The sequence below is a fragment of the Rhinopithecus bieti genome, unplaced genomic scaffold, assembly GCF_001698545.2.
Source record: "Rhinopithecus bieti isolate Rb0 unplaced genomic scaffold, ASM169854v2 scaffold_10015, whole genome shotgun sequence".
NCBI classification, from domain to species: Eukaryota; Metazoa; Chordata; class Mammalia; order Primates; family Cercopithecidae; genus Rhinopithecus; species Rhinopithecus bieti.
In genome coordinates, this window is record NW_016806417.1 from 953,664 (window position 1) to 977,250 (window position 23,587).

General features: G+C 41.0%; 1 protein-coding gene across 1 annotated transcript; it reads right to left on the bottom strand.

The window, feature by feature from the left end:
- Positions 1 to 589: 589 nt before the first annotated feature.
- Positions 590 to 23,330, bottom strand: PPP1R17 (protein phosphatase 1 regulatory subunit 17). Its single transcript, XM_017876442.1, has 5 exons — positions 23,041 to 23,330; positions 17,819 to 17,936; positions 14,716 to 14,868; positions 13,224 to 13,376; positions 590 to 1,821 (listed from the first exon to the last, which is right to left on the bottom strand). The coding sequence occupies exons 2-5, from the start codon at positions 17,895 to 17,897 to the stop codon at positions 1,742 to 1,744; spliced, it is 465 nt and encodes a 154-aa protein (XP_017731931.1). The 5' UTR covers positions 17,898 to 17,936; positions 23,041 to 23,330; the 3' UTR covers positions 590 to 1,741.
- Between the last annotated feature and the right edge of the window lie 257 nt (positions 23,331 to 23,587).

Sequence of the window (23,587 nt, forward strand, 5' to 3'; positions counted from 1 at the left end):
GGTGATTATACTATCCTCTTATCCATAGACCTGTAATTGCTTTTGGTTTTGTAAAGGCTTTATGGTGCCCTCCTTCACCAATTATGCTTCAACCAACACTCCAGCCACAATTTTATTCCTCTTACCCAAAGCTGGGGTTGGGGCATCAGAAGTGGGAGTCAAGCATGGAGTGCTGGAATAAAAAAGGTGAGATCATTAGGATCACAATATGCATCTTCGCTAAGGGGACTCCAAACTGGAGTCAATGGATGATATACTCCAGGTGGGGCATATGGCAAACAAGAATGCACGCTCCTTCTAAAATTGGCATCCAGTAATCAGTTCCAAATGATGCTGCCATGATTCTAATCAGGCCCAAAATTGACAGGTCTTGAGATATTTTTCCAAGAGAATCTGGAAATCCAGACTTTTACATCACTTTTCCTGACTGGATTGTTAAATATTAACAGCAAATACAAACATTTTAAAATCGCTGCAGACGAAAAAAAAAAAAACAAAAGCAAAACTTTGTGAGTCTCTTTTGCAACCTCTGCTCTTTATAACTGTGAGTAAACTGGGTATTTTTAGGAGAAATGCACCAGGACAGAGATGTGGATAGATGTAGCTTTATTTCCGGCAAGCTCCTGCATCTTTTCCATCTTTGTGAGAACAGAAAGACAGAAGGGATTAAACAGTTGGAACCAGCATACATACAGAGCTACCAAATTATCACTCTTAGTTGTGACAATTTGCGTATCTACTTTTCCTCCTTCTAAGGATAGTTCTCACCTCTCTCCTGTCTATTGCCTGGTGGATGAGGCCTGTATGCCACAGATTGCAGGCTGGGGCAAGGACAATATACAGACCTTCGCTCACTAGCTAACACCACACTCTCCCCTCTCATCCAGGAAAGTGTATTGAAGTCTAAATAAGTGAGAATGCTAAAAATAACAGAATGGCTTTCACTGACTAATTTTTTAAAGTAAATTCATCACAATCATTAATATTTTATCTACCATTGATAATTACTCACTTGTGACACAACTCACAAATGTTGGGACAGCATGTTTAAGAAATATTTTTTAAAACAAAAATAAATTTGAAGATGCATTGCTAAGCTTCCCAGACAGACCAGCACTCTCTGCCTCTGGGATCATCAGCCAAGGCATGGTGGGCTGAGTTGACCCCCCTAGCTCATACAGTCACATTTAGAGTATCTGGGACAAGGGTCTTAGGAACTTCACCAGAGACATTTGGACCCTTAAGATAGGACAGGAGAAATAAAAGACCTTTTTTCCCAAAGCAATCAGTGAGTTAGAGTCCAAACAATTTAATCTAACTGGCAACAGGGAACCCCACTTGGACTGGTGCTTGGATGATGCTAAGTCAAGTCCTGCTCAGCAGCAAAAACCAAGAAGGAGCCCATGTAATCCACAATCTTTCCTCCATGAATTGATCCAGAAGATGCAGAAACTGAACCCCAGTGCTTTCCCTGTTACCTCCTCATTTAGGATGATCTGTTTCTTTTCCACTGCATTAGAAAATAAAAATTCCAAACACAGAATAGAAACCATACTCAGAAAGAAGACAGAGACAAAGAGGTGACTGGCAATTTGATGGCATACATCTCCTTGGGAGAAGGTGTCTGAATCTTGAAGTCAGACGATGACAAAAATGAGAGCAGAAACAAGTCTATTTTGTCTCTAGGTCACCATAGGGAACCAATCTAACCTATTTACAAGTGGTCTCAGGGGAACTATCTTTAAATAGCTATCTTGTCACCATCCTTTTCGTCATCTTCCACGATTGCTTTGGGTCTCTCATCCCTGAGCAATGTCACACCTGCAAAACAAAGCACAGACCTGCAATTAAGTCCCTCTAATTAAAACATTAGGCAACCTTGCCAATAGACACAATACAAAGGAGCATGGCAACCCAGAAACCTTAGTGTCTACAAGGCTATCTGCTAAAAGTGCAAACCCGGAGAGGGAGCTGGGTGGCTTTATCTGGCCTTCCCAGAGGTGCTCAATGAGGACACTATTCTGGTTACAAAGGGATGCACCACCTGGAAGTCAGAGGCAGCCTTTATCTTCTTCTCTAAGTTCTGCTCCTAAGCTTGCAGCATGGAGGGATGGAAAGTAACCAATTGCTTTGCACTCACAGTTCTGCCACTCACTTAATCTGTGTTGGGCCAGAAAACACATTCACATCTAAGTCTTCTCAATATTAAATGAGGACAGTAACAATTATTATAAAGGGTTATTGTGACAATTAAATAAGATATATGTCACAATGTTTAACCCAGAGCAACTAAATGTCGGCTTTTCCTTTCCCTTTAATATTTGCTCGTTTATTTACCTTTCAAAAAGAACTGGTAAGCCTCAGGAAGTCAAACTTAAAAGCATTTTACATCCAGGGAAATATTGAGCTCAGGCTCTGGACATGCCATTTCCAAATGTCAGTACTGTACCAGGAGGTGATGACGTTCACATGGCTCGGAGCAAAATGAGAATATAAGGAAAGTGTACTGAGCTTTTCATATGGCTGTATGCCTACACTTTTAAAAGCTGTTTGTTATTTCGAGATTATTTTTCCTTCTTTTGGGGATTAAAATAGCCTTTGTTTTATGAAATTTTAGAGATGTTAGAAGGTTTTTAAAATGCAACCTTATAAAGTAAAATAAAAAATTGCTGTTCCTATGTCCGGCTCCACAGTATTTTGTTTAAAAAATGTACTGGGCCAGGCATGGTGGCTCATACCTATAATCCCGGCACTTTGAGAGGCCGAGGTGGGCGGATCACCTGAGGTCAGGAATTAAACAGCAGCCTGGCCAACATGGTGAAACCCCATCTCTAGGAAAAACACAAAAATTAGCCAGGCATGGTGGCGGGCGCCTGTAATCACAGCTACTCATGAGGCTGAGGCAGAAGAATCCCTTGAACCCAGAGACAGAGATTGCAGTGCGCCAAGATTATACCACTGTACTCTAGCCTGGGCAACAGGGCAAGACTCCATCTCCAAAAAAAAAAAAAAAAAAAAAAATTACTGGTCTGTGAAATTCAGAAGTCTGAGCAGGCCGGGCGCGGTGGCTCAAGCCTGTAATCCCAGCACTTTGGGAGGCCGAGACGGGCGGATCACGAGGTCAGGAGATCGAGACCATCCTGGCTAATATGGTGAAACCCCGTCTCTACTAAAATACGAAGAAAACTAGCTGGGCGAGGTGGCGGGCGCCTGTAGTCCCAGCTACACGGGAGGCTGAGGCAGGAGAATGGCGTAAACCCGGGAGGCGGAGCTGGCAGTGAGCTGAGATCCGGTCACTGCACTCCAGCCTGGGCGACAGAGCAAGACTCCGTCTCAAAAAAAAAAAAAAAAAGTCTGAGCACAATTTTCTGGACTGATCACCCCAGAAAGGACCAGCCAATAAGGGTCACATGGTTCTGCTCATCCTGTGAAGTATAAAGTAAGGTCATTTAATGAAAGGTCAAAGGAAGCTGTGATGGAAGGCCAGTCCTCCATGGTCCCCATCATCCCACTCCAGCCAGTTTCCCCACCACTGCCTCGCACTGCCTCCTTCCTTCTTTTCATAATGAGAGGCCTTCCAGTTCATGAAGCATTTTATAAAGATCTACACTTGAGAAAGAGAAGCTGTGCACCACAAGAGGCTTTTCTACCACACTGGACTCCATTCAACAGCAGCAAATTAATGAAAACTATGTGTTGATCTTAATGACTATTCATTTGTTTCAGTTCCTAGTTTGTTCACATGGGTTCTTTACCAATTAGCTGGTATTTATTGGAGGAGAAAAACAATTTCAAGAGTCTGGCTGAAACTACGGCTTTTGCATAAATCACTTATGAAACACAGTGGGAGATATTTCTCGTACACCAGCTGCACAGAAATTTGGATTCTGTTTGGAGTTAAGGCTAGCATGGCAGGAGAACATAGAGTTAGCTATGCCGAGCCCCAAATGTTTCCATCCTTCCTTCTTTGATATCTCTTCACATTAAGCCAAAATCGAGTTGATTCAAAGTGGGCAAGAGCCTTTAAGTTTCCAAACTCAGATCAACTTTCTGGTTACTTTTGGTATCCTGTAAACTTAATCATATGAGAATCTGCTCCTCGCTGACTCCCCCAAAAGTTCCTGCTATTTCAGGAATAAGAAGAGCCTGTTAAATCATCACAGCCAGCCCTTCCCAAAGTAGGCTGGGCTGTCCACAGGAGCACAGGAGATAATTTCAAGTAGTGGGTGAACCAGCATTTTATATTAATACAGTTAAGAATTACTTTTAATGTCTTATAATGAAAAAATACATGGTAGCTCATAGAAATCTTGATTTCTTGGATATCATTGCTTAGGATGAGCCTTAAATCAAGAGTATCTACATGTCACCACTGCATTCTTGTTCTTGATGCTTTGGTGACATGAAGATGGCCTGGGTTTGGGAAGCATTGGTCTGGTTTAACCTCCTTCTGACCCTCATGCTTTCAGGGGAAGCAGAGGTGCACCATTAAAGGAATATGCAGATCCTGAAACCAGAAAGCTTTGCCTTTGGTGATCATTAAGCCTTGCGCACTCACTTAACCTATCTGAGCCTCAGTTTATTCACCCGTAAAATTGGAGAACAAGTAATTTTTATCTTCCACAATATGTGATGTCCCCAAATAGACTTAGGCCCACATTGTGGCTGCAGCCACATCATACATGAACCTCTGTTACAGCATATTTCACATTGTAGGAATCACTGGGCAATACATCCTTCTCCCCTATTGAACCACGAGATTCTCTAAGGATATGCTAACATCTGGCACAAGACTTAGAATACAGTAGGGATTTAGCAAATGTCATTTCCTTCCCTTCATCCTCTCTCTATACAGAAGAGTTTAGGGAACTTGGCTGCTTGTAAGAGCTTAGTGGGTTTTAAGACCAAGGCTGCCAGTCCGAAGTCTCCAAGGGCCAATCAGCTTTGCAGCAAGCTGTTTTAGAGCACAATTCCACCCAGAGCACCAGCTAAAATAGTTCATGCACATTACATTATGGTCTCAGGGAGCCAGGGCTAGGACACCACCTCCTCTGATAAGTCACACTAGAGAGAATGTTCTATTCCCAGCAAGACAGAAGACATGTCACTTTCAATGGACATCCTGGTCCCTTTCTCATGTAGAAGTGCAGGATTTTGATCTTCGATGTCCCATACTGTCCAAATGTCCACAGCTCATGGACAATTTTCTGGGAGGATTCTCTTCAATGCTTCCAGCCTCATTATTTCTTTATCATGGTTCCATTTGCGACAAACCTCTAATAACACTTCTTTCGCTCTTAAGCAGGCCTTGGTTACCCAGATTTGACTAGTCAGAACCAATGCTCTCTGCCATGCAGTCACTGAGATGAGGGCCCCTGGCAACCATAGGCCAAGCTGGGAGCAAACCTGAGTCTGGCAGAGAAGCTTGAGATGACCCCTTTGAAGGGCTGTGCTCGCAGTTGGAACCTGTCAAGTAAGCTCATTAACTAAGGGGAGTGAAGGTAGTTAGCAAGAGATTTAGAAGAGAGACTGGATCCTTGTCCAGTTTTCACTTGCCAAGGGCTAATGAGAGATGTCTCCAGAGTGTATTTGTCTGTGAGTTTCTCTCAACACCCTTGTTAGAACCAATGTGAGTCCTTCCGAACATCTGCCGAAGGCTCTATCCTTATCAGCTTAACTACCATTTCAATTACTGCCAAATCTTTAGCTACTAAAAGGCACTTCAAAAATTAAGTACTTCAGCTAATATGCTAATGAAAGATAGAATCACACAATATCTGTAATTGCACTTACTTATGATATAGAGATTTGCTGATTCAAGGAATTCCATAATGTATACAGAGGCTATGGCTATACAGCCTCTCCCCGTCCCCACCCGTAACTCTTGTTTACTCTGTGTTGTTTGATAAACATTTTTGATTCAATAGAGAAGCTACTCTCTTAGGATGTAGATATTGGGATGTAGGTAGCTCTCATGTCAGGTAAATGAGCTCAACCCATTAGGAAGTTCCTTGAATCAGCAGGTTTATACAGAGAAGTAAAATGCTGTGGCTTAGACAATTCTCACCTTCAGAAATGGTTTGATTTATCTCACAGAATATAAGATTGAATAGAGAATGGAAGGAACTAACATTTGTTGAGAGGTTTTGATAGCCAAGAACTCTGCCAAGTGATTTATGTACTTTATTAATTGTGTTAACAATGCTGGGAGACATATTTATGGTCCCCTTTTAGATTTATGGGCAAAATGAAGAAAGTTTTACAGTTTATGTTAATTGTCCAGGGTCACAAAGCTAGTACGGAGCAGAACCAGGGATGAAACCTAGACCTTTGTGAATCCAAAGCCCATGTTCAATTTTGTGTACTAGGATGACTCCCTGCCCGTAAATATTTTTGTTTCTCTACCAAGTCTTCTCCTAGAAGGTCTTCAATAAAAACAGATACAAGCGGCCGGGCGCGGTGGCTCAAGCCTGTAATCCCAGCACTTTGGGAGGCCGAGACGGGCGGATCACAAGGTCAGGAGATCGAGACCATCCTGGCTAATATGGTGAAACCCCGTCTCTACTAAAAAATACAAAAAACTAGCCGGGCGAGGTGGCGGGCGCCTGTAGTCCCAGCTACTCGGGAGGCTGAGGCAGGAGAATGGCGTAAACTCGGGGGGCGGAGCTTACAGTGAGCCGCGATCTGGCCACTGCACTCCAGCCTGGGCGACAGAGCGAGACTCGGTCTCAGAAAGAAAAAAAAAAAAAAAAAAAAAAAAAAAAAAAAAAAAAAAAAAAAAAAAAAAAAACAGATACAAGCATGAACAGAAAATAATCAGTCTCCATCAGGTATTGCAAAATTGTGATTGCCAGATAAAATATCAAACCAAACCAGCATATATGTAGTGAGTATTGCTATGTAGAAGTGATTGGACTAGATATGAAGATCAATACCAGAAACATAAGGCAGTCACAGCCAGTCCTCATGAATTCATCATGCAAGTTGTTCATGTAAGTCAGTTTAAGCAGCAGTGACAATACAGGCAACAAGAAGAATAAAGACAATACTAAATGAGATGACAAAGTTTTGTGTATTTGCATGCCGTGACTAATACAGAATTAGTTAAGAATAGAAAAGAGTCATTCTGGACCTGAAGGAGTCTGATAGCAGAGGCTTTGAGCTGGATGACTATTGAAAGGTAGTTGGGACCTGGACAGAGGCAGAGCATGAGGGAAAACATGTAATGGATTAGAGGATTTACCTAGGCAGAAATGCACTTAACCTATGAGAAACACAGGTGAGGGAGGTTCAGAGCTTCCTCTGGTCCTTGTACCATTTCTCTATTACACATGCTGTGCACCACCCTGCCTAGCTCTTCTCCTTCCTAGCAAGTCTGAAAACATGTGCCCCTGCCTATGCTTCTATTTTCTTCTCATCTTATTTGGAAACAACAATCTATTGGCAGAGGCAAAAAAACAACAACAACAACACACACACACACAAAAAAAACAAAGGTGAAAAGTTGATTTAAGCCATATCACAATTCTAAGGCAGAACTTCCCATATTGTAGCATCATCTATAGAATGACTAGACTAGTAAAACTAATAGGTAGTACCAAAAAAAGTTCTATGGAAAATAGATCAGATCTGGGTTATACAAAGTCAAAGTGATTCCTTTTGCAGGACTTCTAAAAAATTTTATTACAGGCATACCTCAGAGATATTGCAGGTTCTTCCAGATCACTGCAATAAAGCAAATATCTCAATAAAGAGAGCCATATGAATTTTTTGGTTTCCCAGTGCACATAAAAGTTAGGCTTACACTATACTGTAGCCTACTAAATGTGAAATAGCATTATGTCTTTAAAAATAATGAGCATAGCTTAACTTAAAAATACTTTTTTGCTAAAAAATGCTAAGGCTTCTCTGAGTCTTCACTGAGTCTTAGAGAGGCTTGCCTCAATGTTGACGGCTGCTGACTGATCAGAGAGGTGGTTGATGAAGGTTAGGTGGCTGTGGCAATCTCTTAAGATGACAGTGAAGTTTTCTGCATTTATGGACTCTTCCTTTCAAAGTAGATTCTGCTCTAGTATGTGATGCTGCTTGAGAGCATTTTACTCACAGCAGAACTTTTTTCAAAATCAAGTCAATCCTTTCAAACCCTGCTGCTACTTTATAAACTAAGTTTATATAATATTCTAAACCCTTTGTTGTCATTTCAACAACGTTCACAGCATCTTCACCAGTAGTAGATTTCATCTCAAGAAACCACTTTCTTTGCTCATCTATCAGAAGCAAGTCCTCATCCATTCAAATTTTATCATTAGATTGCAGCAATTCAGTCATATCTTCAGGCCCCACTTCTAATTCTAATTCTCTTGCTATTTCTTTTACAGTTACTTCTCCACTGAAGTCTTGAACCTCTCAAACTCATTCATAAAGGTTGAAATCAACTTCTCCCAAACTCCTGATAGTTTTGATATTTTGACCTCCTCCCTTGAGTCACAAATGTTCTTAATGGCATCTAGAATACCAAATTGTTTCCAGAAGGTTTTCAATTTACTTTGTCCAGATCCATCAGAAGGATCACTATCTATAGCAGCTCTACATTTGCAAAACATGTGTTTCTTAAATAACAAGACTTACAAGTTGAGCCGGGCGCGGTGGCTCACGCCTGTAATCCCAGCACTTTGGGAGGCTGAGGTGGGCGGATCACGAGGTCAGAAGATCGAGACCATCCTGGCTAACACGGTGAAACCCCATCTCTACTAAAAATAGAAAAAATTAGCTGGGCATGGTGGCGGGCTCCTGTAGTCCCAGCTACTCGGGAGGCTGAAGCAGGAGAATGACGTGAACCTGGGAGGCGGAGCTTGCAGTGAGCCAAGATCGTGCCACCGCACTCCAGCCTGGGTGACAGAGCGAGACTCTGTCTCAAAAAAAAAAAAAAAAAAAAAAAAAAAAAAAAAAAAAAAGACTTACAAGTTGAAGTAACTCCTTGATCCAGGAGCGCCAGTATAGATGCTACATTAGCAGGCATGAAAACAACATTAATCTCCTTGTGTGCCTCCATCAGAGCTCTTGGGTGATGAGGTACATTGTTAATGAGCAGTAATAATTTGAAAGGAGCCTTTTTTTGGAGCAGTAGGTCTCAACAGTAGGCTTAAATTATTCAGTAAATTATGCTGTAAACATGTATGCCTTTATCCAGGCTTTGTAGTTCCATTTACAGAACACAGGCAGACTCAATTTAACATAATTCATAAGGGCCCTAGGATTTTCAGAATAGTAAATGAGCATTGGCTGCAAGTTAAAGTCACCAGGGCATTATCACCTAACAAGAGAGTTGGCCTATCCTTTGAAGCTTTGAAGCCAGGCATTGATATCTCCTTTCCAGCTATGAATGGCCTAGATGGCATCTTGTTCCAATAAAAGGCTGTTTCATCTACATTAGAAACTATTGTTTAGTGTAGCCACTCTCGCAAATTATCTTAGCTAGATTTTCTGTATCACTCCTGCAGTTTCTACATCAGCATTTGTTGCTTCACTTTACACTTTTATGGGAGATGGCTTCTTTCCTTAAATATCGAATCAAATTCTGCTACCTTCCAACTTTTCTTCTCTGCTAGCTTCCTCGCCTCTTTCAACCTTCATATAACTGAAGAGACTTAGGACCTTGTTCTGGATTAGGCTTTGGCTTAAGGAAAGGTTGTGGCTGGTGTGATCTATCCAGACCACTGAAACTTTCCCCATATCAGCAATAAGGATGTTTCACTTTCTTATCATTCCTGTGTTCACTGGAGCAGAACTTTTAATTTCCTTGAAGAACTTTTCCTTTGCATTTACAACTTGGCTCTTGGCTAACTGGTTGGTACAAGAGACCTAATTTTCAACCTGTCTTGGCTTTCAGCATGCCTTTCTCACTAAGCTTAATCATTTCTAGCTTTTGATTTAAAGTGAGAGACGTGCAACTCTTCCTTTCAGTTGAACATTTAAGGGCCCCTGTAGGGTTATTGATTTGCCTTATTTCAATATATTTGTGTCTCATGGAATAGGGAAGCCAGGGGAGAGGGAGAGAGATGGGGGAATGGTTTGTCAGTGGAGCAGACAGAACGCATACACCACTTATAGATTAAGTACACAGTCTTACATAGGCGAGGTTTGTGGCACCCCAGAACAATTACAATAGTAACATCAAGCATCACTGATCACAGATAACCTTAAAAGATATAATAATAATAATAATAATAATAATAAAATTCTAAACAGTGTAAGAATTACTAAAATGCGATACAGAGACATGAAGTTAACACGTGCTATTGAAAAAATGGTGCTTGCTGCTGGAAAAATAGACCTGCCAGACGCAGGGTTACCACAAACATCCAATTTTGTTAAAAAAAAAAAAATCAAAATCTGAAAAGCACAAAAAAGTGAAGAGAAAGGGAATGAGGTAGGCCTATATTTCATTAACACTGCAAACCTCTAGTAAGGAAATATCACCCTGTAACAATTCCTTCTCCCCTTGGGAAACAGTCAGACTTAACAAATTGTGACTGTTGTGTATTATTCTTAAATCAGTTATTCCAAGATCTCTGGACCCCTCGACCCATATTAAAACTGCTCTGAAAGAAGACAGAATACTGCCAAAAAATCATCTGTGAAGGCCCTTTGCTGGCTTGCTCCCCTCTCTGTTAGAAAACAGGAACAGCTTTATCCTTCATGTCCCAGTGAGGTAAGAGAGCTGTGATGGGCCATCACAGTTGAGTCAGTGTTGAATGAGGTAATGACTGATGCAGGATGTTACTGAGGGCCAACAGATCCTGCCCAGGGAAATAATGAAGGCAGACCTCACAACCTTTCCTCTTTCTGAGCGAGCCATCTTCTGGTGTCCAATTTGCCTGACTGTGAGTTTTAGAGAAACCTCTTTTTCCTACTTTAGCACCAAATATTTAATTATCTCTCCCACCTAGAATATAAACACCATGAGAGCATGGACTTTATATTTGGGGTTTGTTTTCCAGTGTATGCCCAGTACTTCAGCTATGCCTGGCACACAGTAGACACTCAATAAATATTGACTGAGCAAAAGCCAAAAACATTACTGCCTTAGGACTCTTGGATTTGTCTTTTCTGCCTCAAATACTGTGCTCAGTTACCCCCATGGCACACCCACATTTTCCTGAGGTCTCTGCTTAAATATCCCTTCCTCAGAAAAGGTTTCCCTGTGCACCTTGGAAATCTAAAGAAGCAATTTCTATCTCCCATTCTTCATCTAATTAACTTTATTTTCTTCACAGCATTTATTCCTAGCAGACTTTCTATTATGTATTTATCTATATGGTTATTGACTTTCTTCCAGTACCACTGCCTAGAACAGAGTCCAGGACATGACAAGTACTCAGTAAATATTTGTTAAAAGAAAGAAGACAGTTTGAAGATTAGACTTCTGCATGTCCTAAACTCCTTGTACTTTTAGCACACGTGCATGATCTCAGAAGCTTGCATGTAGTCAGTGTTTAGAAAAGCTGGTACGTAGAAATGTGTGTGTGTGAAAGAGACAATGAGAGAGTTGTCCCTGGCATGACTAGGTGGGGTCATAAACCCACCATTCATCTTGGTATACAGGTAAGTGATGAACACGAAGGGATGGATAGAGGTAAATGGATGTGGGAAGAGAAGAAGAGGTGGAGGAACAAGGACAGAAGTGCAGAGAACACAAATCCCATTGAGCATAGAATCAGAGCCTCTAATGTAGCTGGGGATCTTAAGCCCCTGACTCTTTTTGTCATGATGTCTTCTTCTGAGCTGTTTTTTCCTTCTTTTCTTTTAAATCAAACAGTGGGGAAATACAGTTTTATAACAACAGCCAAATTTTGTCTTCTCCCCAGAGTGTTTCTTCTATTCCTATAATGCTAAAATTCCAAACTACAGCACAGATCAGTGAAAAACTGCCCAAAGGTGAGATAGACCTGGGTTTGAGCCCCAGTTCTGCCACATTTTAGTGTTTGATCTTGATCATAATTTTATCTCTTCATTTATCCATCTAGTCATCTCATCTTTGATCCAACCAATTAGCCAATTAGTCATCTATCAATTTTATCCACATAAGACTTTAAAGCAGATGAGTAAGTTAATTAAATTCTCTCAGTTTCTTAATCTGTAAAACGAGATAATAGCCTCGATAATAGCCTCTCTATTACATTAGTTAATTTATAAAAATCCATGAGACATGAGAAACTGAGTGCCTAACATTTAGTAGAAACTCAATAAACATTAGCATATTTTCCCCTCTGTCACTCCCCCAACACAACAATCTGTATAAAATACACACATACGCCGGGCGCGGTGGCTCAAGCCTGTAATCCCAGCACTTTGGGAGGCCGAGACGGGCAGATCACGAGGTCAGGAGATCGAGACCATCCTGGCTAACATGGTGAAACCCCGTCTCTACTAAAAAATACAAAAAACTAGCCGGGCGAGGTGGTGGGCGCTTGTAGTCCCAGCTACTTGGGAGGCTGAGGCAGGAGAATGGCGTAAACCCGGGAGGCGGAGCTTGCAGTGAGCTGAGATCCGGCCACTGCACTCTAGCCTGGGCAACAGAGTGAGACGCCGTCTCAAAAAAAAAAAAAAAAAAAAAAAAAAAAAAAAAATACACACATACACACAGAGTCATACTCTAGTCATAAATGTACTTGTCTTATTCCCCAACTTGCACTTGTCAAGGACAAGGACTATATCTCACAGAGCAGCTCCTTTAAAGACTGGGGTTGTACTCATAGTTCAGTATAATTTTTTTTGTTTGATATGACACATATTAAGATAGCTATCCATATTTCTGCATCTCTTTTTCTGTCTCTCATTTTGAAGATTTGGCCAATTAGTCCAAGTATCTCAAGAGAACCAGTCATAAGACGCAAAATCCATGGAAGCCTTGGGAGGAGGGCATTCCAGCTCTTCTCAAGGACCCACTGACATTTCTATTCCGTTGGCTCAGTGAATTCAACCAGCTCTGCTGAGGCATGAGTAATGCTCTGACCCTTTCCCATCCCCAGATCAGCCCCTGGGGAGCTACTAGTGGAGATAAACCTAAAAGGTAGCAGTGAGTGTGGCTTCTCCCCAGAGCACTTCAGCACAATGCAGCTTGCTGGGCCAGGACAACGGCCGGGCCCTGGGGACCTCCAGATGGTAAGGCTCTTGACCTGTCCCTGTCACCCCCTGCAAATGCCCTGCACCAGCTTTTTTACCTGCTGCAAAGGGGGACATGTGCAGGGCAGGTGTGTCTTTTCTCCTTGGCTTTTTCTGTTCCAGGTCAGTGTTATGAAGAGCAGGAATCATTTTGCCCTTTGGATGTCTCTCTTGAACATCATATCTTTTAATTAAATGTTCTGAAAACACACCTGCATGGTTAGGGGAGCACAGAGAGAAACAGGGTCAAATACATATATCCTAATATATGAGGACTGCGCATATTTATAGACATCTGGTGAAGACAGTCAATATAGCTTTCCAAACTTACTTTAATAAAGCAAGTCTTTTAATAAGAAGCATTAGTATTTATTGAGGCTCCACTAGGAACGTTGTCCATACAAAAGTTTTGCATGCTTGATTTTATTTTAGCCTCACAAAAACCCTGAGGAATTTAGTATTATGGCCACCATCACATAGCTGAGGGAAGTGAGGCAAAGAAATGTGCTCATGGTATTACAGCTCATAGGTGTCCGAGAGCAGTTGAGCCCAAGTTTTTCTGCCTCCAAATCCCATCCTCTTCAGCCAGAGGGGTTCATTTGATGTACTGCAAGCTGTGTCTGCACACTTATGCCCTGATACCTCTACCCTCCTGCTTTCTCACCTCTATGCTACAGTGAAATTTTCTCCATCATTGAGTAACTCTCTAAAAACAGCCTCTTGCATAAAATTTTCCACAATTCGCTACCCACACTGAGCCCCAATGGTCCTTTTTAAGAACTTCCTTATAATGTCACTTCTTACTGCATATTTCAGCTATTATGTGCTGTTGTGATTTCTTAGAAAGCTGAAAGTTCATTCCCAGAAAGATCTATGTTTCATTTGCTTTGCAACCCTCAAGGTGTGCTGTGAACAGAGATGATAGTAAATTAGTGACTAAGAGGGAGGGAGAAAAGAAAGCAAAGCAAGGCAAAACTTTTGAGAATAAGAGAATGTCATGCATCACATCCAAGGGTGTTACAGAGACATGTTAGCTGTTTGCCAGACTGCTTTGCTTTTCTCTTGAGCATTGAGCTGGGCCCATTTCCCGACTTTCCTCATTGTCAGATGAGGCCTGGTGACTGATGAAGGCCTGGTTCACGCAAATCTCCCTGCCAGTCCTCCACTCTGTCTACCTCCCATGCCTGCTGGACGTTGGTACTCATCATGACTGTGGAAGCTCGTGGTGACTTTGCTCACCATGTATTTATGATGTCAAAACACATCAGACTGGGTCCCTGAATGACTCTTTGGAGCAGAGCTTGCCTTCATACCCCATGATTTCACTATTGGTAGGTAAAAAATAAACTTTTATTGTATTAAGCCCCTAATATTTTAGAATGTATCTGTTATAGCAGCTTGCTATATTGTAACTAACACAGAGATACAGAGGTGTCTAGTGCACAAATTACTTTAACATACCTGAATATTTAAGGAAAAATGTGTACGACCAATGCAACCTAGTTGCAAGTGGCTCTCCTTTAGAGCTGTGCAGATGACTTTGTCCATTACCTGGTATGAAAGGCGGGATGTGCAGTGCTGGTGTATCTTTCCTCCTTGGTTTTTTTTGGTCTGACTCAACATTCTGGGTGGCCTGTACATTTTTTCCCTTTCTAGGCTTCTTTTTGAGATCACAGTCCTTAATGAACTGGTCTGAAAGATCACCTAATTTTGACAGGATACAAAGAAATAAAGAATATAACATGACTAAGGATCCAGTCACAAACTGTTTGGTTCCTAATTACAACTGATGATGGTGCAGAGGTGATTTGGCCTGAAAAGGAAAAGTGTTTATTTATTATGGCCTATTCCACAAAGGACTTTATTAGCCTTGCATAAATTCATATAACAAAATCGAAAACTAGAATTCTGTAAAACTCCAGATTAAGGAAACTCAAATGGATGGATCACTGAGACAAAGAAAACTTTAAAAATATGGTCCAGCAAGCCACACAGCAGGTTTGAGTTAACTTTCTGATGGGAGAATAGGCTCTCTCTGCTGAATGTACCTCCATTCTTTTTGCTCAAGACTTGCTGTCTTTGGAGACCCCAAGGGCCAGTATGGAACCTAAATTTCCCTCAATCTTGGAAAGGTTCCCTCGGTCCTCAGTGAATTTCTCACTTGACTTCATCGTTGTGCCAGCCCCATTCTCCTGGTGATCCAGGCCTCAGGTTTCATATTTGTCTTTTCACTGTTCCTGGCTTTGTAACCCTCCTATTTGCCCATCCTAACTCAAGATCCTACTGTTTTCTAACTCATTTCTTTACTTTTCTCAATCCTCTGCATTACCCCACCAGAGTTTTGAAGACTGGCTTTTACATCGAGTCCATCAGAAGTCATTATGGGTAATGAATCCAATCTGATCATGCCCTGCCCATTCAAGTCTCTCCTCTGCTCCCTCTTACTCCTTTGTCCTTTGTGTTGCTCTGCTTTGGGCTTCACTGTCACTGTTTCAGCAATGGTTCACTGTTCCATAATGGTTTACCCCCTGCTCCAGACACAGCCTTTCTGGAGATTAAGGATTATAGTCTTTTTGTAATTTTATTCTTAATTGCCTCTCCCTCCATTAAATGGATGTTGAATGGTTAAGTGGGGTCAAGTTGATCTGAGTTCAAACACGGACTCTTGTCATTTTCTAGTTCTGAGAACTTGGACCTTCATTTCTAGAAACTTTAATGTTCTCTCAATATTTAGAGTGGGGATAATACTAATATTAAATCAGTGTGTGTATGTGTGTGTGTGTGTGTGTGTGTGTGTTAAGAGAGAGAGCTAAATTTGTTAATGTTTGTGAAGCATCTGATACATTTGATATATTTCAGATGTCCCAAAATATTCACTCTGGCCATTGCTCACCCTCTAACCTTCCTCTAAATTTAGGGGAAAGCTTCCCATCTTCATAAATCTATCTGTACTAACTCCAGTCCTGAATGCTCTTTCTCATTTTCTTAATATTCACAGGATTTTTGTTCAAGTAACATATTTAAAAGATGATCTAGTTATTATTTCTGCATGTCTTCTCTGACCTCTTTACTGACAGGTGCCTTATCTTCTAACACTTCAACAGCAATTAATAAATATTTGTTGAATGAATGCTCGAATGAATAAACTGGAATATATTTTGTATAAGGAAACATTCTGTTAGGATTCAAAGAAGCCACAAGACAGTGAAGCTTTTTGTCTTCTTTGGAAACTCTAACTATGGCCTGGATATAGTCTGGATAGATCTACAGATATGAATAAATATGGAGAAATTTTAAAAGAGTAATTGGATATTTTAGTCCCTTCCCTTCCCTTTTATTTCCTTCTCTTCCTTCTCTCTTTTAATTTAAAAGTATTCAGGTAAATTTCTCTCCTTCCTTCTCTCTTTCTTATTTAAAAATTATTTGGGTAAATTTCCTTAAAATGTTGAGGATTAAATGTGTTAAACCTTGGTGGGTCTAGATGCAACTCTGTTATTCATTCATTACACCTTTTCTGATTTTTCAATGCCTATGCTTTATCAGTTGTTAAATATGTTTACCATCCCTGAACATATGATTTCATTGAGTTCTCATGCTAAGTCTACAAGGGTGTTATACTCTTTTCTCCATGTTGAAGATGAGGAAACTGAGGCTCAGAAAGCCAGGTAAAAAGCTGAGGGGTACACTGCTGGCAGGTTATAGTATCAAGATTAAACCCAGCCTCTTGGGACTATGTATCCTAATGCCCGGCTGCAAACACAGTTTTAAAAGTTTATTGCCACATAGCACAGCTAATCTTTCCCCAATATTTTACATGCCGTAGTCATGTGTTGAATAAGTGAATGCTGCTCTGAATGGATACTGCCCTGCTGTGGGTCTCTGGAGGTACAAACCTGTCATGGGCTACAATTCAACCCCAGGATGCTGCTCAGTGCACAGCCATTTGCTTTAATTTTGACTTTTACTTCAATTGCACTTTTCCCCATTTTTGGAGAAATCTTGAACATAAAATATCTTGATGGCAAACGGGGAGAGGGGAGAGGAAAGGGGAGTCATAACCAGGCGAGGCATAGACAAAGGCTATGAATATGCAAAAGGCCCATCCATCAAAAGTCTGAGTGTCTCATTTTTAGAAATGGGTAGAGGCAGAAATGTTTCTGGTATTTTCATTACAAAGGTTATGCAAAAAGTCAGTTCTGGAAAGGAAACAGATTGACAATAAAGCAGAAAAAGGCTATTTAAAATTCTGTCTTGATAGGCAAAGAGAGATATTTGAAATATTTTATTGGTGCTGCACATGGGGTAAAAGTGTGTCAGGAAATACTGGAAACAAGCTATACTGACGCATTCCATTTATTGCCTCAAAAATGCTATGCCTGGGACTCTGTCAGACCCAGAAAAAGAGGACGATATTTCCTCTCTCTCTCTTTCTCTCTCTTGAATGAACTTCTCACTGGTGCTTCAGCTAATATTTACATGGCAGACTCCACAGACCCATGGCTATTTGCCTGCCCATCTGGTGTTGGCTGTCACCAGAAGGCACAGACTATCAGGTTTCGGGGGGGCCTCTCTCTGACTTGCCTGCAAACCTAATGGCTGAGACACCTCTTCTCTAACTTCCACCACTGACATTCACAATCAATCATTTGTTTACCTAAGTGGCTGCAACGAGGGTCTAGCTTGTCCAGTCTGTCTTCTGAGAGTTCCAGTGGCTGCATTTGCTCAGTGGACATTATCAAATGAGGGTGGGTGGATGTATTTCTTCTCCAGCACTAAGGAAGGATAAAAACAGTGAATAAGTATGGCTCTGTTTATTCATTCATTCATTCATTCATTTACTAAGTAAATATATTTGTTGAGCACTTGCTATTGTGTTCCCAGTTCAACCCTGTTTCTTTATGTATGCTTCTTAAACTTCCCTATTAGAAACTCTAAACTTGGGACTTAAGCCAAAATAAAATGAACCCTCTGACCCTCACACTGACAGATTTATCGGTAATTGTCATGTATCAAATGTCCAATATTTGCCCTCTCTCAGAGACACTTTTAAAGTTTCAGAATGAGCAATTGTCAAGTCTGAATGAGAAGTGAGTTAGCTGAGAGTCGCAGAAAATCATGATTAAACCTTGCCTATGTTTTTTCTGTTGAGTTCTGCAAAGTAGGATTATGTCTACTTCACAGAAGAGGAGACAGAGGCTCAGAAAGTTTAATTAATTTAATCACATGTCTATTAAATAGCTAAGCCTATATCCAGGTCCAGTCCTGTTGACCTCCATTAGACACCTGAGTCTCTTAAAAATAAAATGAGTCCTTTGAACCTGAATTGAATAAGGCTTCTGTTGTGGGTTTTTTTTTTTTTTTTAATTTTTTATCATTACATTCTATAAATTACATTCTATAAGTATTGTATAAAGTAAGGAGACTATCTCCCCATCCACATTATGGTGGTAGAAACATGGTGGGAGAAAATCTGGGTTTTGGATAGATCTTTATTTTCTCCCTCAGGATTCTAGACATGAGAACAAATCTGTCTCCCTCCCCACCCTCCATCTTTCCTGGAAAGTTCACTGAACTTTCCAGAGCTATCAGTCATAGCCACTGCCCAGGAGCAGTGGAAATCCAGAATGGATATGTGTCAGGTCTGAAGGAGAAATGCATTAGCTCAGATTTATAGAAAATCTTCATTAGAGCCTGGCTAGATTCTGTATCTTGAGTTCTTTTTAGATAATTTATTACTCATGTCCTACCATAGCAAGAGAGGTGGGGGAGGAATGAATAAGATTAAAATCACCCAACCAATTCTTTTCTTTTGAGATTCTTTGACAAACAGCATGCAGATGAACACACAGACCAGTTGTGCTAATGTTTCAAGCTCATAAAATGAGTTCAACTCTGTTGTCTTTTGAGGAATAAACTGGTTTTCTCTGCAAAGGCGGAAGAGTCTCTTCCTTTATGTGCTGAGATCACTGGATAGCAGATGGAGCTATTAACTGATCACTTGAGCATGGCTTTTAGTGTCACTCTGTGCAGACTGATTATACTGAGTGACTTCAGCAGAAATCAATTCAGACCATATTTTCAGTGTTTGTGTAGAGATTGTCAACTCCCTGTGACCATCAGGAAGTATGCTGTTAGCTTGGATGGGCCATGGGAACATCACTCAGGATGAGTGCTGACGTCTCAAGGCAGCATCAAATATGGTCTTATGCATGTATTTAACCAATTTTCTTCCTCTTCAGGCACAGTCACGGGCCTAGTCATACACGTTATGTTGAAAATTACCCCATAGAGGACCTGGTGAAAATGTTCATTCCTCAGAAGAAGAAACTGAGGCTCAAAAATCTTGTAACAACCTACCATTAGTAAAACACTTAGGATCAGAGTCATCATTTGAAGCTACGCACTTACTGTCTACTGCAGGTCCTATCTGGTATTAGTACCTTTCTCCTTCTCCCTAACCCTTGAAAGGTAAGGCGTTTTTTAACTTGGATCCTATGGCTGTTCTTATGTGCCTAATAGCAGGTTATTTATTTTGAATCTGGACTCTTGAGTCAAACAGACCTAGGTTAAATCTCAGCTCTTAAACTAAAAAGCCATATGACTTTGATGAAGTTGCTAAATCTTAAAGATGTAGTGAGAATAAATGGAGCCCAATGCAATAGCATCATTTTTGCCCCCTCTCCCTACAAGCTAAGGCTGCTACAATAAAATTTGCAAAGGCTAACATCTTTGTGGTGCCCACACAGTCTGGCACCCAGAAACATATGTCCCTCTCTGTCCCCCGAGCTTACCCTGAGTTTCCTCATCTGAAAAATAGAGATAATAATACCTACTGGGTGGAGTAACTGTGAAAATGAAATAGCATAGCTGCATGCTGAGCACATTGTAGGCACAATTCAACTGGCAGCTATTTTTATGTAATGTTGGCTATCTACCATGCTAGATTTTTGGCTAAGGAAGACCTGTTGTATAATGAAAAGATTTTAAAAAGCAATTGAACTTTTCTTTCAGATGCTAAGCCATGGGAGGTCCAGCCCTCCTCTGAGCAAAGCAGCTATGGCAGCACCAGACTAGAAAAAGAAAGCCTGCCTCTGGCCAGTGAATTCAATAATCAGACATGTCAGAGGCCCCTGGACAAGGCAAGGGAAACTAGTGATTCATCACAAAACTGACACATGCTTCCTCCACAGCATAGCTCATCTTGTCTATGGGAGAAACAACACTATTTTAAATCAGTGTGATTTAAAGAATGATGGTGGTGAACCAGCAAGACTGTTTGCTAAGGGGCTGAGAGACAGTTTCCAGATCTGGGATTTTACATTACAAAAATATCCCATGCTGGGCAGGGATGTGTTTTGCTCATGGGATTAGAAGATACTTTTATCATGAATGATGTCATTAAGGACTTCTTGGAAGAAAATTTTCACACAAAGAAAAGAACAAGTAGGTGGACGGGAAAGACATTTGGAGTTTAGTATTGGCTTATTGATAATTGTCATAGCCTGTTAGTATAATGGCCCCATCTCCCAACTCACTCTCCATTTCCATCCTCAGTGAGAAGAGGCGCTCTTTATGAGTGAGCTGTTGTAAGACATGAGCCGGTCTAATTCTTGACATAGGAAATGGAATATTTCCATTTCCTATTCCTGACTCTGCTCACGCCTTTCTCTCTTTAATTTAGTCTCTACCCCAAGCAGGTGTCGTAACGGGATGCTGTACTTGTTGGGCTGCCCAGGGAAGGTTTCATCATCTCCCTGTAATTTGGGAACTTTCTAAGGCAACAGTTCTTTCTTTCAAGGCTAAATAGTTGGTCCTCTGGGTCTTCAGATTTCAACCAAAAAGCTAGGGCCTCCAGAGAGGCTTGTTGTCTAATAGTTCACATTCGGGGGTGTTTCATAAACTGTCTACTACAAAGACTTGTGACTTTTTAACATCCTCGTGCCACTTATTGGTTCAGTGTAGGCTCTGAATTCTAACACTCACACAGAGACGTGGATTGCCACTGTCATTGCAGTATCAGCCACCTACCCTTGTGACAAGCCTGGAGCCAAATGTACTGTGGAAATCAGCACTCTTTAAATTATATAACAGCTCTAGAGGGGTCTCCAGGAGCACCAGCAATCACATCCATTATTTCTGCAGCAAAACTATGAATATTCACACTAAGCGACATAAAAGACAAACCACAAAAAATTCACATTCTTTCAGGTCAGGCTTTGCTACGAAATGAGTTTGTGTTGAACTTCACAACAAACCTTTTGGTTTTCAAAATGTTTCAGATTTCTTAATTTGAGAATGAAAGATTATTGATCTGAATTATTCTTCTGGTGGTGGTTGCTTGACAGAATATAGGTAGTCAGTGTAGCATGCAAGAGACCAAGAGATATGATTTCAGGGTTTGAGAAAGGATTTCAGGACTTCAGATTTTAAACTCTTGTGACTTGCTCTTACTAATCCTTACCTTCCTTTTCACAAGGGACAAAACCTTTCTTTTCACAGAGAGACACTTGTAAATGCAAATACCACTAAGAGAAGCAATATGTAAATTGCTGTCACAATACACAGGGATTGTTAATGACAAAGGTCACCTTCTCTTTTGAGAAGGAGACCTGAAAGGGGGAAGGAACTGGGTGCCAGAAAAGGGACCCCACTATATTGCAGAAAGGCAGGCACACCAGCAGAGCTGAAACACATTAGTTGGTTCGGTGTGTGGTCAGAAGCTGGTCTGGACATTTTGCCTTTTCTCTTATCATTGAGCAATTTTCTCAGTTGGATGTGAGAATATGTGTTTTAACTTATGGGAAGAAATTTCCTCTCACCTGTAAGATTGGATGCTGTGAGTCAATATAAAGTAGAAGCCAAGGTTTGGCTGCTTGTACCACTCTCTAGCTGGATAAACTTGGGACAGTTATCTGTTCTCTCAAAAATTTAGTTTTCAAATCTGTTAAATGGGGAAGATAGTGGCTCTTCTCCAGGGTTGTTGAGAGTATTAACCATAGAATATGCATGCATGGAGCCCCGAGCCCAGGTCCTGTACACACATTTTCCTGAGTGTAAGGGGCCTTCTTGGATCTTTCAGTCCTCCATTTGTGATTATATGTCTATCTAAATTGATCCACCAGAATTATCTCCTTATCCCATCTCTGGCCTTCTCTGAAGCTGGCAATGAGATGAGAATAGTTCAAGACAAAAATCAACTGCAGAATACCCATTTCTAAGTCTTGGGAACATAATAAAACTGATTCTCAGAAGCAAGTTGACACTTAGCTTACCCTACGATATTCTAAAGAATATCCCCCAAAGGAATCAGGTCTTGATTCGCTTGATGGAATTAAAAGGTAGAAGGTTGTACCCAGCCTATGTGGTGTCTCATTAATGCACCCTCTGGCTATGTAAAATATATATTCATTGTCAAACCTCTTTTTAACCAGAGGATTGAATTCAGGTCAAAAAGTACCATCTTTTAAAATCAGATTTGTTCATTTAGGAAACCTAAATTGGCAGTATTCCTGGAGGAGAGTCTGACTTAAAGTAGGGCATGGAGATGTGCTTTGAGAAGCATACTTTCTGTACTTTCCCCAGCCTTGGAAGATAAACCTCTGTATCCTGTGTGAATATGCAGATACACCAACTTCATCTTGAAACTTTGCAAATGAGTTTGTGAGGACTCAGGCTTTTACAAAACGCAGTTCCCTCCCTTGGAAGGATGACTTGAAAGTGGTAACTTTTTCTGCTCTCCACTCAGCCCCAGCTTAGCCTTGCTCCCTAAAGCACAACCCCGTGTCCCCAGCTATAGCCTTCTTTGTCCCAGTAACTTACTGCAAACTTGCTTTTCTCACCACAAAAGTTCTTGGAGTAAAAATCTGAAGCACTTACCAATCAGTGCAGATGCAGAGAAGAGAAGGCGAGAGACAGGGAGGGCGTGTGTGCTCACCGAAGCTGGGCCTGGCTCCTCTGCGGCAGTGGCTGCTGCTGGCCGGCTCCAGCTCCTCTTATCTAGGGACCAGCTGCTGCTGTTGCCATGGGGATGCTCTGTTTCACAAGCACCAGGGCAAGGGGGATGGAGAAGGAAAGAGGACTAACATCTCCATTGCTGCTCTCCACAACAATAATTGTACATTACAAAAGTACAATATAGAGTCGTGCTTTGAGTTTCCAGTGTGCACACCAGAGAAATTCAGACAAACTAGCTACATCATTAAATTCCCATGCAATAGATTTTTTGGCCTGATTTTGTAAATATGGAAACTGAGGCACAAAGAAGTTAAGTGATGTGCCCAAGAGAGACCACAGCTAATTTTGACTCTCAAAACTGTTTGAGTTTAAATCCAGAGTACTTTCAATAACCACTGCTCCTTCTCAAAGTACTATCATGAGGAGGAAGAGAAGGGTAGCTACTGCTAACATTTATTTAAGGCTACCA

Excerpts from the sequence above, each read along its gene's own strand:
- PPP1R17 (XM_017876442.1), bottom strand. The coding sequence starts at position 17,897 with ATGTCCACTGAGCAAATGCAGCCACTGGAACTCTCAGAAGACAGACTG. Across the intron at positions 14,869-17,818 it reads CCCTCGTTGCAGCCACTTAG|GTGATCTTTCAGACCAGTTC; the intron begins GTAAACAAATGA and ends TGTCAAAATTAG. Across the intron at positions 13,377-14,715 it reads CATCCCGCCTTTCATACCAG|GTGTGTTTTCAGAACATTTA; the intron begins GTAATGGACAAA and ends CTAACCATGCAG.